General features: G+C 46.6%; 1 protein-coding gene across 1 annotated transcript in view; it reads right to left on the bottom strand.

Annotated features, from left to right (window-relative positions):
* EVI5L (ecotropic viral integration site 5 like) overlaps positions 1-16,430 on the bottom strand; it is a 61,117-nt gene that overhangs the window by 23,430 nt on the left and 21,257 nt on the right. The window contains exons 3-6 of the mRNA XM_018560830.1: positions 10,929-11,094; positions 5,616-5,840; positions 1,790-1,864; positions 135-260 (exon numbers count right to left, since the gene is read on the bottom strand). Coding sequence (XP_018416332.1) covers positions 135-260; positions 1,790-1,864; positions 5,616-5,840; positions 10,929-11,094 — 592 coding nt within the window. The remainder of the gene's footprint in view (positions 1-134; positions 261-1,789; positions 1,865-5,615; positions 5,841-10,928; positions 11,095-16,430) is intronic.

The following is a 16,430-nucleotide window of genomic DNA, read 5'->3' as shown; positions in this document are numbered from 1 at the left end:
CATGGAGCTGTACGGCCCGGCCCTTTCTAGTGTGAATGAGGCCTAATGATGAACTAATAGTTACAATCTATAAAATCAAAACCAAAAGTCAATATGTGGATTTCATTTAGGACAGGAATAACAATGGACCGTACCTGTAACATATATTCCAGCTGATATATACACAGGCCCAGCTCAGCCATACTGGGCTTAAAGAGTTCCCGTAACCGATATTCCTGCATCAGCCGCACAAAGACACAAAAGGCGTCTTCCTCCGGCATCTGACGAGGAGACATAATGAGGAAAGATGAAAGGAGGATACAAATATAAAGACAGCTAAAAGATCATTAGACTACCACAACGTATCTCTGACTGTCATATACTCTGACCGTTACAATGGAGTCCCAGGTGTCAGTGGGGCCGATTCATTAAAAGTGGAGAAAGGAAAATGAGCCCATCATTTGGGTTACTGCCCATAGCAACCAATCAGAATTCTCATTTGCAGTCCAACTCTAGCAATTATTTTAGAATCAAAATATACCACAAGCGGTACACAATAAAAAAGAAGCTCAGGCTGCGATACTCTGCGTCAATACATACTGGTCCGCTACACTACTTCTTTTTCGCCACAAGATGTCCTCAGTCTCGACTTGAGTGGTATCGGAGAGTGGCGCTGCTGTGATGACATCAGCACAGCGCTTTGCTTAAATACACTATGGACGGAGGGTGCCCAGGTGGTAGCTCTGGGGCGTTCCTCTGCTGAATTAGAGAGTGGCACCGATGTGATGACGTCAGCACAGCTCTCTGGTTTAATACACTATGAATAAATGGTGCCTTGGTGGTGGCCCCCTAGGGGCAGGGGCAATGATGTCCTGCATTTGGGCATCATTGCCCCACCCCCTAATGGGGTACAAACAAGGCACCCTTCATTCAAAGTGTATTAAGGCAGAGAGCTGCGCTGAGAAATACATCATTATGAGAGGCACCAGTGGGCAGCACAAGGTACCCAACGTAAGTGAAGCACCACCAATGACGTTAATGATTTGGGGGCCATTCTCCATTGGGGCTCACTATTCCACTGACACCAATGATTTCAGAGACTATTCTCCCCTTGTGGCCACTATCCCACAGGCACCAATGATTTGGGGGTCCATTCTCCCCTGGGGCCCACGATTTCACTGACGCTAATGATTTGGGTGCCATTCTTCCCTGGGGCTTACCATACCACTGACTCTAATTATTTGAGAGGCTATTCTCCTCTGGGGGCCACTATCCCAGTGATTATTTGGGGGGTCCATTCTCCCCTGGGGCCCATTATTTCACCGACACCAATGATTTGATGCAATATTCTTCCTTTGGGACCACTATCCCACTGATATCAATGATTTAAACAACTATTTGACCCTGGAATTCACTATCCCACTGCCACCAATGATTTGAGGGTATATTCTCCTTTGGGAACCACTGTACCACTGCCACCAATGATTTGGGGAGCTATTCTTCCCTGGTGGCCACTATCCCATTGACTCCAATGATTTAGTGGGGGATTCTCTCCTGAGGGCCACTCTTCTACTGAGGGGCTATTCTTCTGTGGCGGCCATGACCCTTTTTACTTCTTCACTCTTGAGGCATTGAAGGTTTCAGAAGAATTTGCCAGGCCCCGGTTTCACTAATGTTGACAACCACTGATGTAGGTAATTTGATTTTCATACAAGAGGATTTGTAGATACAGAAGACTATACGGTCAGATTGTAATGTACGTGGGATGAGGATTCTGTACGACAAGATCTCTATGGTTTGGACACGTCACCTGCATGAGAAGAAGGCCCACGATGAAGGCACTGCCCTGGCAGTAACCAACTTCCCGGTCTATCAGCGAGTACGCCTGTGGAAGAAAGGAATACAAGTCACGACCTTTGCCCGTACTTTACAGCCACATGTCAACTCTCCACCGAAAATCAACACTTAAATCTAAACAGTCAATGACATCATTATCACAAACTGGATGGCATAAAATATATTTTCATATGAATCATGTATATTGTATGTATAGAAGGTGTCAGACGACTACCGAGGATGAGGGGTTCTGATGAAGGGGGCATGCCCCTGAAACGCGTAGACCTTTAGAACTCAAGGGGGCAGAGGATGCTGATGTGCTGTACTCCTTCAGACTTCCGCTGCTAGAGATTTTATACTTCATCACCATTTGTATGCTTTTAACCACCGACTTTCCTGTAAGTACATTTTTATTTGGGTGTTGTACAAATAAATTACACTTTTACACTATGGAGGCGCTCTGTCTTGTCCCTTGACTACCGAGGATATTCTAAGTCAGCCTTTCTCAACCTTTTTAACTTAAAGCAGGGGTTGGAGAATCCGGGCCTCCAGCTGGGGTAAAAATTGAAATCCCATCTTGCCTCTGGGAGCCATGTCTGTGGCCGTCAGAGTCTTGCAATGCCTTATGGGATTGCAGTTGTACAAGTTGGCGGGCTGGAGCTTGCGTACCCCTGACCGAAAGGAACCCTTGAAAAAAAATGTCAGTTATATCTGCAGCTCACAGTATGTTATCAATATCAGTAAGGTATAAATAAAAATAATAAATATACTATAATATTAAATACAAGAATAAAGACTACAACATACCTGGAGTACCTGACCCTCAAGATTTCTGGGACTATTCTCCCCTGGGGGCCAATATCCCACAATCACTATTGATTGCGAGAGCCAATCTTCCATGGGCCCCGCTATCACACTGACACCAATCATTTTAGGTGCTATCCTCCCCTGAAGGCCACTGTTCCACTGACACCAATGATTTGAGGGGCTATTCTCCCCTGGGGGTCACTATCCCACCGATGCCAATAATTTGAAGGGATATTCTTCACTGGGGGCATCTTGAGAAATACGAAATGAACTTTAATCCCTATAATGTGTTTCTTTCATAATGTTAATTTATATACACTGAGTGGCAAGTTTAATATGACCACCTGGCGTTTGTAGGCAAATTAGCTATTATTTGGCGCTGAAGTTGCTAGAGGGCCAGACCATTATAAATAGGGAAGCAGTTGTTTACCACGACAGTAGAAGTGATTATTTCTGAAGATACGGGTATTGAAAGGGGGAAAGTATGGGGGATTCGCTTTAGGGTAGATCCCTCTTGCTAAATAACTATAAAGGTAATGTTCTTCTTCCTATTGTCTAGGTACGAAGGTTAGACTTAGTAACAACTAGGGAGAGAACAAAAACCCAGCAAAATAGAATGAGCAATGTTATGTTTTATACGATTGGTACTGTAATGTCTGGTTATATGGTGTACTTGTCTTACAATGTGTAGATGAAAACAATAAAATATTTGAAATACTGAAGATACGGGGAAACAACGCGATGTAACAGCCTTTGAACGTGGGATGATTGTTGGCGCTCGGAGCCATGGAGCGAGTATCAGCAAAACAGCAGAATTCGTTAAATGTTCAAGAGCGGCTCATTGTTAAAGTGTTTAAAGACCGGACTGTCAGCCGAAAATCTGGGTCTGAACGTGCGAATTGAGGCCGTCAGCGACTAGTCAATGTTAGGGCAGAACGGAGAGTGGCAAGACTGGTACAAGACAACAGAAGGGCAACAGTCACGAGGCGGCCCAACGAAGTACTGATGCGGTGGTCATAATAATCTGGTTCATAATTTCCGATACATGGCACAAGTTCAAGAGGACTAAAAGTATTCTGCTGCTGATTTGAGTTCGTACTCAGTGTCCGGTGCATCTCATTGCAATGGTCAGCCAGCGTTGATGGATTCCAGTTACCCCAATATGGTTTTTCCATTGTGGCAATGTCCTGGTGAAACCGTTCACCATGTTCATCACTGACTGCACCCAGATTTTCAGGCAAAAAGTGTGAATGCAGAAAGTGGATCTTCAGTGACATGCTGTGTTGTGAAGATGTCATGTCATCTTCATTGTCTTGTATGCTGTGATAAGTTTGCCAACCAGCTGAATGTAGTTTGGTGCTCTGTAGCTGCTGACTAAATTATCAACAACATCCTTGAAACTAGCGATGTACTGATAGCAGTTTTTTGGTATCGGTACTGCTTCCGCTGGCATGGAGCCGGGTTCCTGGGCAATCAGGAAGTCGGGCGGTGGGTAATGACATGCTGCCCGGCTTCCTGATTGCCAGGGGAGCCGGCTCCATGTTGTCCAGCCGGCTTGATTGTGATTGGCCAGGAAACCGACTTCCCAGCCAATCAGCCTCGAGCCGACTTCCCGGCCAATCAGGAAGCTGGACAATGAGTAATGACCCGCCTCCTGGCTTTCCGATTGGCCGGGAAGCCGGCTCCTTTCTGATTGGCTGGAAAGCCGGTTTCCTATACAATCAGCATTGAGCTAGCTGTTTGGCCGGTAAGCTGGCTTCCCGGACAATCATCATGAAGCTGGCTTCTCGGTCAAGTTCCCCTATGGCACTGCTGGTCAGAGGAAATCTGCCTCCTTGTGCTGCTTCTTCCTCTCATACTCCAGCCCTTCTGTACAGGGACAGCAAAAGGCTGATACCAGGTCACATTCAGGTACTCACATTCCTTATATTTAGAAAATACATTTAATGATGTTGTCATGATCTATAGATCTGCAATAAATTGAGTCTTTTATATCTGGTTAGGGTTTAGCTTTAACTCCGGTTACTCCCTGCCTATGATTTACCCAACTAGGGTTTTAATGTGGTTTTTAAATATGTTTAAAAGTAAATGTCAACTCTTAGAAAACTGAGAACTTGGTTATGTTAGTTTGGTGATTATACAGAAATGAAAGGACACATTAAGGCTAGGCTCTCACACCTGCACTACACCCTAGATGCGCGTCCCGGGGGTCGTGCAGTCCTGCACAATGCAGGCAGCGATTGCCGCGTGGCCCCATTGATTTCAATGGGGTGACATCCGCGCGGCAATCACAGAAAAAAGGTACGAGTAAATTTTTTCCATACACAATAGACACGTGCACCGCCAAAAAATTTGTTTAGTATTGATTCAGATTTTGCATTATTTCGTTTTTCGGGATTCGGGTCCGAAAGTCAATTGGTTTCAGGATTCGGACAAAATTTGTTAGCAGTAGTCTGTACGAATTGTCGTTTTGTTTTCGTTTCATTCGTTCGTTGCTGCAACGAAATTTCATCCAACAAACGACATTTCGTAGAGATTACCGCTAATGAAATTCGGATTGGTTTGCATTCGTTATATCTGTAATACGGAATTCTGATACATCCAAATCTATCTCCGAATAGATGTTTTGTGTTCGGAAGCATGGGCGGAATTGCGGCGGGAAAACCGCCCGATCCACCCGGCGCGACTGCGGTGCCATTAGAAAATAATGGCACCCACAGTGCGATCGCTTCACACCTTAGCCATTCCTGACCGTGCAGCAATCCATGCGCGATTGCCGTGCGGTGAGGTGTCGCCTAGGTGGGAGCCTAGCCTAATTGTTACTATCAGGAAGAAACCTGTGCTGTAGCGATAATAAGAGGTTTGTTTTTCTTTTGGATTTCAAAAGAGAACTATGACCAAACCTTTTTTGGATCTTTAGGAGCACAGAAGGGCATTGCCCTCCTGTGACCCAAAACTCAGCATAATGTGGGCTATCAACATAACGTCATTACCTTCATGACATTGAACAGCCCCTCCTGTCCTAGGCTGTCCTGGCCCCTGAAGAAGTCGTGCTCGGGATAGGTTCGAGCGATGTCTCTGCGGATCAGCTTCTCGCAGGGTGAGGACATCCTCAGGAGGTCGGCGTATTGCTTCTTCACCGGCATGTCTGTCGCATTACATAACATCTGCCACACCATGGCTCTGAAGTGATGTGGGATCCCCTTACGGATAAGCTCCTGTAAGCAAAACAGAGTTATAAATACCGGGTTCACCAGGCTGCATCACCAGTTCTCCTCCATCATCTTTCATTGGGCATATCACACCTACCGCCCCTATATGTGACCCCCCCCACAATAGGCACCACCTTTACAGTATTCACAACTGCGCTCCCTATGGGGATATATCTCCATCGCCATTCACCTAGGTTTCCAGTCTTGGGCAAAGCACAATTTCCACTGGGTATGTCAGACGAGGGTTTCCATGTAAGGTCCGACACTCCCGTATTGGTCATTTTCTATTGGCCAGCCATACACAACATGCAAAAAGACTCCTTATATGCTCCACTGGGCTTCTGTAGAACTCTTCAGCTTTCCCACCTTCCAGCTTCTTTACTGACCCCTCTTTTATATGCTTATGTTAAAGATTATGTTGCATCTGTAACATCATCGATTGTGTACCTTGGAGGAAACACTCTCTTGGAGATAAATTCTTTCTTCAGAAAAGTAATTGAGTCATTAAAAAGAAAATAAATACCCAGCTCAGACTGAACACCAGGAGGAAGAAGACGGCACAATGATTGCCGACATTTATGGGAACGCCTTGAGGAAAAGTGTTGCGTAAAATCAACACACAAATAAAAACTTTGCTTAGGGCTTTGTGACCGGCTGAGGAGGACACATGTTAGCAAGACTAGACAATCACACTCGGAGCTTGGACAACTTCCCCATAATGGCAAGGGATAACTTGCACCTGTTTTAGCTGCAACCCAGGGAGACCTTTTGATATTTTTGGAAACCCTTTCATCTTCTCATCATTTTTATTAAGTTTGAAGGGTCAGAGTGAACTAGTGCTTTAGGCCTCATTCACCCAGGACATATACCGCATTCTGGGATACAGTAGTCCCAACCATGTGACAGGGTGACAATTTTGAAAACAGTTGTTACAGGATGTCTCTATAACACCATAACAGGAAGTGTCCTAACAAGCCCCTCCATGGTGCAGAGGTTTTTACTTTAAGTCTTTTGTAAAGGAGAACTATGAGGTGTGATGAGGGGAGTGAAAAGCACTCACCTCATAGTTCACAGGTCGGCTGAGTAGATGCGGAAGTGAGTGAACACACATCGCTCACTTCTCGATCCTGGATTCCCCCCTCCGATCCTCAAGCACTGACTGGCGGAATGGACGGGGAGGGGGCGGGCGGGCACAGCTGGCTCTGCTTCTGCTTCGTGAATAACAGCTGGCTCTGCCTATCTAGAAGCAGAGCCAGCTGTTATTCACGGGCGGATCCAGACATAATTCTGCTGTAGCTCGCAGTATACTGAGCCTAGGGTGACGGTGTCCTCCTGTTAACCTAAGGAGAACTTTGGGGAAAAGCCCTAACCCCATAGTTCTCCTTTAATATTATAGTGTCACACCCTTGCCCAGAATCGATCCTGGGAGCCTTTGGTCTCTGGGTTGTTTCCTTGCTTGTGGAGCCACTGGAGGGTTCTGATTTTGTGCTGACCTTGTCCTATCCACCTACATTGTATGGGGCTCTGACCCCACCTACTGGTCAGCTGCAGGAAATTACCTAATCTGTCACCTGTAAATACTGTCCTCCCCTTCCTGTCTTTGCCCAAGTATAGGATGTCCTGTGTGCATCCTGGCTGTTATTGTCTGTGCTATATTGGATTCCTGGTTTATGATCTTCTGCTTGTCCCCCACCTGCCTTCGGATTACCCTTTTGTACCGTGCTTCTGTTTGTTGCTGACCCGGCTTGGACTTTGACTCTGCTTCTTCTGGACTACACTTTGGACCTGTTGCCTTCGGTTTGTTGCTGACCCAACCTGCATTCTGACGCTGAATTCCCATTTCCTTTGGTACTGCGCAATTCTAATTACTGGCTACGGACCCTGGCTGACTCCATACTATGAATAGTTCCTTTCATTATGATTGTATTGCTGGTCCTGTTCTGCCTACACCTTGCTCATCGGGTCTCTGCATATCCCGGCTGCGAGATTCCCATCTATCTCTCCATCTGACACTGGGATAACGAGACTACCGGTCAGGAAATTGGAGTGACGGGCGGGACTTCTTGGCAGGCCTAACAATAATCTTTTTACCAACACTTGGCTAACTATGTAACTATATGAAAGGACTAAAAGTATTCAAAGAAGGAGAGATTCAGAATGAAAAAGAATGGAAACATTACTGACGCTGACGTTCCCCACGATTGTCGACAATATCTACACACACAGACAAGGCAATTTAATTTGTTTTAACCCTTTCGCTGCCAGCGCAGTATCCCTTATGTCACTGGATGTGGGCCCCTGTAAGCAGTCTCAGGGCGGCTAAAGAAAAGCAGAACGAACTAAATTGAGTTCTTTAGCTAAAAGGTTCAACTGTTTGTAAAAGAGAACAATGAAGAAGACGGATGAAAACCATTTTCTGGAGTATAGGAAACTTCCTCTGGTATTAACAAAGGGAAGCAGATGGTCGTCCAATGATGTCCCAACCACGGTTGGAACCACCATCACTGGAATCCAGCGAGGAAGTCCATTCATTGACAAATCCCTATTCAGGGCCGGATTTCCCACAAGGCCACAGAGGCCTGGTCCTCAGGGCATCAGGGAACAGAGGGGCGGCAGGGGTGTGGAATCTCCCGACGCCCGGGACATGGAGTTCCGGGCGCCGGGCGGGTAGTTGTTTTCTACATTTAGCCCGGCTTTGCCAAGATCACTGGTATGTAGCCTGCAGATCCGTCCTCCCTGCCCCTACCTCTGTTCTTGCTGGCTCCATCCTCCCCCCGCCCACCAAGAATCTTTCCTCGCCGGCCAGAGATCCTCAGGATGGAGAGCGGGGAGCAGAGCGGAGAACGTCTGTTCTCTGCTCCGTGTAAACCAGGGATGTCCAAACTCCGGACCTCCAGCTGTGGTGAAACTACAAATCCCATGAAGCATTTCTCTCCGGGAGTCATGTCTGTGGCTGTGAGAATCTTGCAAAACCTCATGGGATTCGTAGCTCCACCACAGCTGGAGGGCCGCAGTTTGGACATCCCTGGTGTAAACAGTGAAAGGGGAGATCTGCACTCGCAGCCTTCCCCTCTCAGCTGTCACAGGAGAGCCAGCACAGTGTTGTGCTAGAACTCCTGTATTGGAGGTGACAGGTTCAATAAAGAGAACCTGTCACCTCCAAATGCTATCACACAGAGGTTTGTTAGCTCCTGCGTGCTAGCAATAAAGTTAAATAAAAAAAATAAGTAAATAATAAATAAGTAATAATAATTAAATTAAGAAAATAAAAAGGTGATAAAAAAGTAAAAGATAAGATAAGTAAAAAGTAATAAAAAATAATAATTAAAACAATAAAAAAGTGATAAAGAAATAATAATAATAATAATAAAGCAACAATAAAAAAATAATTGACAAAAGGAGGCAGAACATCACTTTCTTCTTTGTTGTATACTTTCCCTTTCAGGGTGGACATAAAATACATTTAAAGGGTTTCTAAACCCTCCGGTGTTCTTTCATATATATAAGGCTAGCGAGCAGTAGATATATGCAAAAAGTTAAAAAAAAAAAACGCTTTACCAGCGGTTTAAACTTACCCCTGTCTTCGCCCCGTGCTCCCGTCCCAAAATGCGAAACTGCTCAGGCGGCCGCAAAGCACCTTGGGGCGGGCGCATGCGCAGTTCGGATTTTTGGCCGGGAGACGAGGAGAGACGCAAGGTAAGTCTATGGACGGCGTGCACCCGCATGCAGACAGCGTGGGATCGGAAGTGCCGGCAGGGACAGAGGAGTCGGCGCTGGATCGGAGACCCGCCGCAGCACTGGAGGGACAGATGAAAATGACAGGAAAGAAGATCGGATTAAGAGACATCATTTAAGGCCTTGGTTCTCAACTGGTGGGTCCTGACCCAAAAGTGGGTCCTGACCCAAAAGTGGGTCGCGACCCCGTTTTCAGTGGGTCGCCCCGTGCCTTCCACGTTTCTTAGGTGAGAGGCTCCTCTGCCTCCCCCTAGCGCAGCGCTGTCAGTTCTCGTGCCAACCAACCATTCAAACTATGCTGCCCGATGCCGAGTGTCAGCTTAGGTTGAGGTGGGGTGGGATGGGGCTATGGCTGCGAGGGAGCTCCATACATATGTGCATTGCTTACAGCTCCCTCACGTGTCCTATAGAGGTGCCATGGTGACATCACATTCTGGCTCCCGGCACCTCTACAGGATGCGCAAGGGAGCTGTACAAGCAAGGCACATATGGATGGAGCTCCGTCACAGTTCAGCAGATTGGGTCTGTGTTTACGTATGTTTGTCAGTGTTTTTGAGGGCCCATTCACACTAGTAGACTGCGTTAATCGCATAGTACCTTGCGATTTAACGCACTGTACTATGCAATCGCACTTACCGTGCATTCTGGTGTGGGAGGGGTGTTAAGTTGCCATACATTTGAATGGTTCCCCTAAACGCCCCTCCCACCCACAGCTCCAACGCCCACACCGGAATACGAGGTACCCTAATTCCGTGCATTCCATTGCAGTGCGACTTGGGTCGCACCTTACTGACCAAAGACAGATGTGGGTCCTGAGGTTACAGAGATTGAGAACCACTGATTTAAGGTAAGTGCTGACATTAACATTGGGGGGAGGGAAAAAAAATGTTTTGACTTTAATGTCACTTTAAGGTCTTTTCCAGATCTCTGGTATCTGGGCCAAAAAAAGCCTGATCCGCCTCAGAATAATGTGACTCCCTCGGGAATTTTCCTCTTTCTAATAATAATAGCTTCTAAAGTTTCCATAGCACGTCTCCAAATCAGCATATCATTTATCACTCTCGAAGGATGCCATTTGTTCCTGCGGTTTCTTAAGAGCTTCCATACTTCTGAAGGCTGAGAGTCCTAGCATACTGCAAGCCTTAGGCCTTGTTCACACACGGTTCAACTTCTATAAGAGTAACGCATACAGCAAGCTTTGTAAAGATCTCAGCCAGCTTTTAGGTACCACGCATGTCAAATACTGAAACATCCCCTCAATCCCCTGATTCATCCAAGTCTGCAGGAACCAATCAAACATGCATCCTTGACCGGACACACATCATTGCAGCCTCCAACCTCCTGCCCCTTCTTACTGACCTTCAGCAGCTTCTCCTTCCTCCTGGTCCACTCCTCCCAGTGTGTGACAATGCGTCCCCATAACTCCCAGCTGTCCTGGTCCAAAGGTTGTGGCCCCGGGGAGGTGACGCTGGTCCTGCAGGATCCAGTAACACTTCGCAGAGACTTGGAGTCAGCTTCTAGGAGCCTGTGACACACAAATTGCAACGTTAGTCAATATCCCACCTCAACCTAACCACTGAACCATCACATTCTCAAACAATTCATCCCCGCACAGCTACCTCCTCATGTATCACTTCCCCCTCCTCTTTCAGATTGCAAGCCCTCAGGGGCAGGGCCCTCCTTACCATCCTGTCTTGAATTGTATTGTAATGTCTTCCTTACATTGTAAAGTGCTGCGCAAACTGTTGACGCTATATAAATACTATGTAATAATAATAATATTAAATAGTAGGGTTGCACAGATACCAAGTACAGTACTCGGTACAAGTACAGATACGTTTGAGCTCCAAGACTACACTAGAGCAAAATTCAAAAGTTAGGAGGCAGCTGTCATTTGTAAGGAGCACACGGAGCTCCCGGGATTTGTACATCTCTGTTTTAATGTATGATTTTGTTTTTATAAACATATATAAAGGGATGCACCGATACCAGTTTTGCGAGTACGATTACTGGTACTTGCCGAGTACTTACAAGTACGAGTACTGATACATTTTTGTTTATTGTCATGTGACAGTTTTTCTAAAACAATACAGACTAATGATTTCAGGACAGTGGTGGAGCGCCAGAGCCCGGTCCCAGCTGCAACCTCCGCAACCCTGGGAGTTCTCATGAAAATGCCAAGTATCTGCACCGGTACTGGAAAAGTATCTGAGCATCCCTATTAAATAGTGTGCCTAATATGTATTTTAGTTATAAAACAATAAAAAATGAGTCCCCTTTTTTATAATATCCAGAAAAAGAACTGCTTGTATTGGCCATAGCAGCCAAGATTTTGACTTGTTCCTAATTACTAAGAAGAGAACCTGGCTCGTGTACATGGGCATTCCCAGTTGATGATGGCCAGGACTTGAAACATTTTAGGGTGTCTCACCAGTCAGTTAAAAGCTTCACCAGTCAGCATGACCGGAATATATCCTTGCAGTTTATGTTAACATTTTTTAGGGACACATAGAGCTTCCTTTTGGAGGTATGTAATCACCACTGGGGAGGGGGGGAGTTATTTTTGACATATAATGAAAAAAGTACCGTAAACTTCGGGGGAAAAAAAAAATTCCCCCTACGTTATGTTAAAAAACATTTATTCTTACCCATATTTTTGGTGAAATATAAAAGACGGGGTCATGTCGGGTAAATAGACACCAAACAAGTGAAGTGTAAAAATTGCACGCGCCGGCAAACTCGTAAAAACAGACCACACTGAAAATTGGCCATAAGCGACGCTTTAAAAGCTTTTGCAGCTCATCAGTTATCAGTGATTGATGGCCCTAAAATGATTGCTCTCACTGCGACGTTCGCGGCGATATGTAACATGTGCGACGTAATGGGCGCATGTTTGCGTTTGTATGTGGGGTGCGGGGGGACTTTAAAAAAAAAATTCGTGTTTTTTTTATAACAAAGTATTTTATTCGGTTTCCATAGTAAAAGAGACATTGCATATAGGGTTCAATACAGTCGTGTTTTTGTAATTTTTTTATGCTTCTTTCTTTTTTTTTTATTACTGTTTTTTTTTTTGCACTTAACTTTATTGCCATCACATGGGAGGCTAAGAAGCCCCCTATGTGATAGCCAATTTACATGACAGGTCCTCTTTATGGAGACAACAGGGGTCTCCAAGACCTGCTTCACCAGCTTCTAAAGCTGGAGAGTGACAGCTGAATGCAGGAAGTGATATAATATACATCACTTCCTGCATGAGGGGACCGGAGAGGAGATCAGAGGGAGATCGTGTACCGATCTCCTTCTGATCCCGTCACAGAGCAACCGTGCCGGGCACAGTGTATCACGGGTACGGCAACGGCAGTGACAGCTGCTGCTAATACAAGCGATTGGGCGTCTCTAGAGACACCCGATTGATTGAATGTAAAGCTCCCGGACGGCCGGGAAGCTACTCGTCTCGCGGATTTTTCAAGCCCTGATGATGGCAAAAACATTCCGAAGTGCACACATTGTAATAAAACACATACAATTTGATGCCATTTATTATACATTACAGATTGTGAACTTGGATGCCTTGTTAAATCCCAACTCCAGGTCGGGGACAACACCCCCACCCTAGTCCTCTGCCCCAACCGTTGAGCACACCCCCCACATCAACTCTCTGATCACATGATGAGCAGGGTCCCCTATCTACTCTTCTTCCCTCCGGCAGTGGGCAGTACTTATTGTGCAATAGTACTCTGATCCCAGGTCGGCGTGATGACACACTATGTCCATGGGCACACAGGAAATGGGTTAAACCAGCGGTCGACAACCAGTGGTCCATGAGACAATTTTGGTGGTCCCCGGGCCCCTCCGATGCCGTGCAGGCTGGGCCGTCATTGAAGCGGCATGGAGGCTCCGGGGCTGCCTCTCACTGACTTAACTAATATATGAGAGAGACTCATTACATGCAAAGCAAGATAGTTCAAGCCGTGATTTGTCATCATTGTGATGATTATGGCTTACAGCTCATGAAAACCCCAAATCCACAATCTCAGAAAATTTGAATATTGTGAAAAGGTGAATATTCCCGGCTCAAAGTGCCCCACTCTAATCTGCTAATTAAGCCATAACACCTGCAAAGGGTTCCCGAGCCTTTAAATGGTCTCTCAGTCTGGTTCAGTAGGAATCACAATCATGGGAAAGACTGCTGGCCTGACAGTAGTGCAGAAAACCATCACTGACACCCTCCATAAGGAGGGAAAGCCTCAAAAGGTCATTGCAAAAGAAGTTGGATGTTCCCAAAGTGCTGTATCAAAGCACATTAATAGAAAGTTGTGTGGAAGGGAAAAGTCACAAGGAGTGGACTGAGGCTGGAGTCAGTGCACGCATGCACGTTCAGCATTGCGGTCATCGGAAGCCCGCCCCTCAGGGGACAGAAGTAAGCTGTGTAAACCGGGGTGCAGATTCCACTGGTGACATGGATACTGGGCAGGACGATCCCTATAATAAGGCAGCCTGATTTGGGAAATGAGCTGTGCGTGCGTGCGTGCTATGCTCTCCAGGTACATTTCCAATTTGGGGCAGTGGAACAGGAAGTTGCAATCTCTTGAATTATTTTTATTACAATTTAATATAAGGTTATGGAGAATACAACAGCGTGTGCTGAAACATGCAAAGATGGGTTGGAACACCAAGGGCCGGATTTACTCTCTCTGCTGCCCCAAGGCCAGGTTCCTCAATGCGCCCCCCTAACCGCCAACCCCCCCCCCCTCCTGGAGGATGGCAGACCTGCAGGCTGCATACAAGCGGTGGCTTCCTCGCTGTACATTTAGCTCTGCTTGCCCAAAGCAGGGCTAAATGTATAAAACAACTACCCGCCCGGAGCTGCATGTAACCATCCATCTACTCCCTGCTGCCCCGGGGGTCGGGCCCTGGTTCGGCCTTGTGGGAAATCCGGCCCTGGGAACACCAACAATCTGCAGAAGTGGGCAAAGGCGGGCTATACCAAAAACAGGGTCAGTGATCATGGCAGGGAAATCTCAATGTCGGAGTATCAAAAATATACATGAAGCTATGAGCCGACTAAGCCCACCATGTTTAATCTATAACTAAAATTAGATAAATCAGTAGAATGATCCTTTAAAACATGTAAACTAGGAGCAGAACATAAAGCCAAGAACCTACAAGTGTCTGCAAACACCATCAGATGTCTTCCAGGAGTCCTAAAACTTGGGGTGTGCCATTATACAAGTCTTACAAGTCTTCAGCAGTTCTCTTGGTCAAGGCTTGTGGGCCCAACCCCACCACTCCTTACTACTGGTCACTGAGGCAGCAGTCATAGGTTTGTATTAAACGGAAGAACTTTTTGGTACTATGGCCTACAGTGGAGAAAGATACATAACTAACTAAATGGGGAACAAGCGTACGCAGTAGGTAGTTGAGATTTGCAGTGTTTCAGGGCTCCTCGTGCTCTTCGGAAGACGTCAAATGGGATTTACAGATACCTCTAATCCCTTGGTTCTCAAATGGGTCGCGACCCCATTTTCACTGAATCGTGGCATGCCTTCCACTTTTCTAGGTGAGCGGCTCCTCTGCCTCCCCCTAGCACAGCACTGTCAGTTCTAGCGCTGAGCAGCCATTCAAACTATGCTGCCCCCCGTGCCGAGTGTCAGCTTGAGGTGGGCTGGGGCTATGGCCGTGAGGGAGCTCCAACTATACATGCATTGATTACAGCTCCCTCACGTGTCCTGTAGAGGTGCCACGGTGACATCAAATTCTGGCTCCCGGCACCTCTACAGGGAGCGCAAGGGAGCTGTACAAGCAAGGCACATATGGATCACAGTTCAGCAGATTAGGTCTGTGTTTACGTATGTTTGTTAGTGTTTTTGAGGGCCCATTCACACTAGTACACTGCGCTAATCGCATAGTACCGTGCGATTAACGCACTGTACTATGCAATCGCACTTACCGTGCATTCTGGTGTGGGAGGTGTGTTAAGTTGCCATACATTTGAATGGTTCCCCCAAACGCACCTCCCACCCACGCACCGGAATACGAGGTACCCTAATTCCGTGGAGCTCTGACACAGCACAACAGCCCCCACTGGACACCAGACTGAGGATCCACTCCAGTTCTCATAAGGTAGAGAGACTGGGTGGACCTTAAAAAAAATGTCTTTGGAGTGTGTTTGTGTGTCAGAATGTCGGTGAGTGTGTGAGATTGTTGCAGTGTTTTTGAGGGCCCGCTCACACTAGTACGGTGCATTAAGCACATAGTACCGTGCAATTAACGCACTGTACCACGCAATCGCACCTACCACGCATTCTGGTGTGGGAGGTGTGTTGCGTTGCCATTCATTTGAATGGCACCCCAAATGCACCTCCCACCCACAGTTCGTACGCCCGCACAGGAACGCGCGGTACCCTAACGCCCTGCGGTCCATTGCAGTGCGACTTGGGTCGCGACTTAATGACCGAGGTCAAATGTGGGTCCTGAGATTACACAGGTTGGCAACCATTGCTCTAAAACCTGCACTGATTGACAGCTGCTGTACGTGCTGGAAGGCGGCTCAGGTTCATTATGATCAGAGTTGCTGGTTCTGTATTTTTAGTACATGCGGGTCAAAAATGCCAGACGTTAGTAAAGCATAAAATGTTCTCCTGCGATGTAATCCCAAAAAAGAACAAAGCGCTGTCTGTATCAGCCTGGCATTCCGGGATCTTTTATAATCCTCATACAATAGCAGTGTAGGTGGCATCCACATACAATAGCCATTTGGACCGGATCCAACTTCCCTCTGCAGAGGTTTAGAGGAAAGGTGCGGCGTGGAAAACCCTTCTACCTGCATTCTGAAACCCACAAAAAGGTTTTTCCCTGTTC

This window comes from Nanorana parkeri, unplaced genomic scaffold, assembly GCF_000935625.1.
Source record: "Nanorana parkeri isolate BGI_ZX_2015 unplaced genomic scaffold, ASM93562v1 scaffold479, whole genome shotgun sequence".
Taxonomy (NCBI): domain Eukaryota; kingdom Metazoa; phylum Chordata; class Amphibia; order Anura; family Dicroglossidae; genus Nanorana; species Nanorana parkeri.
This window is presented reverse-complemented; position numbering and strand designations above follow the sequence as displayed.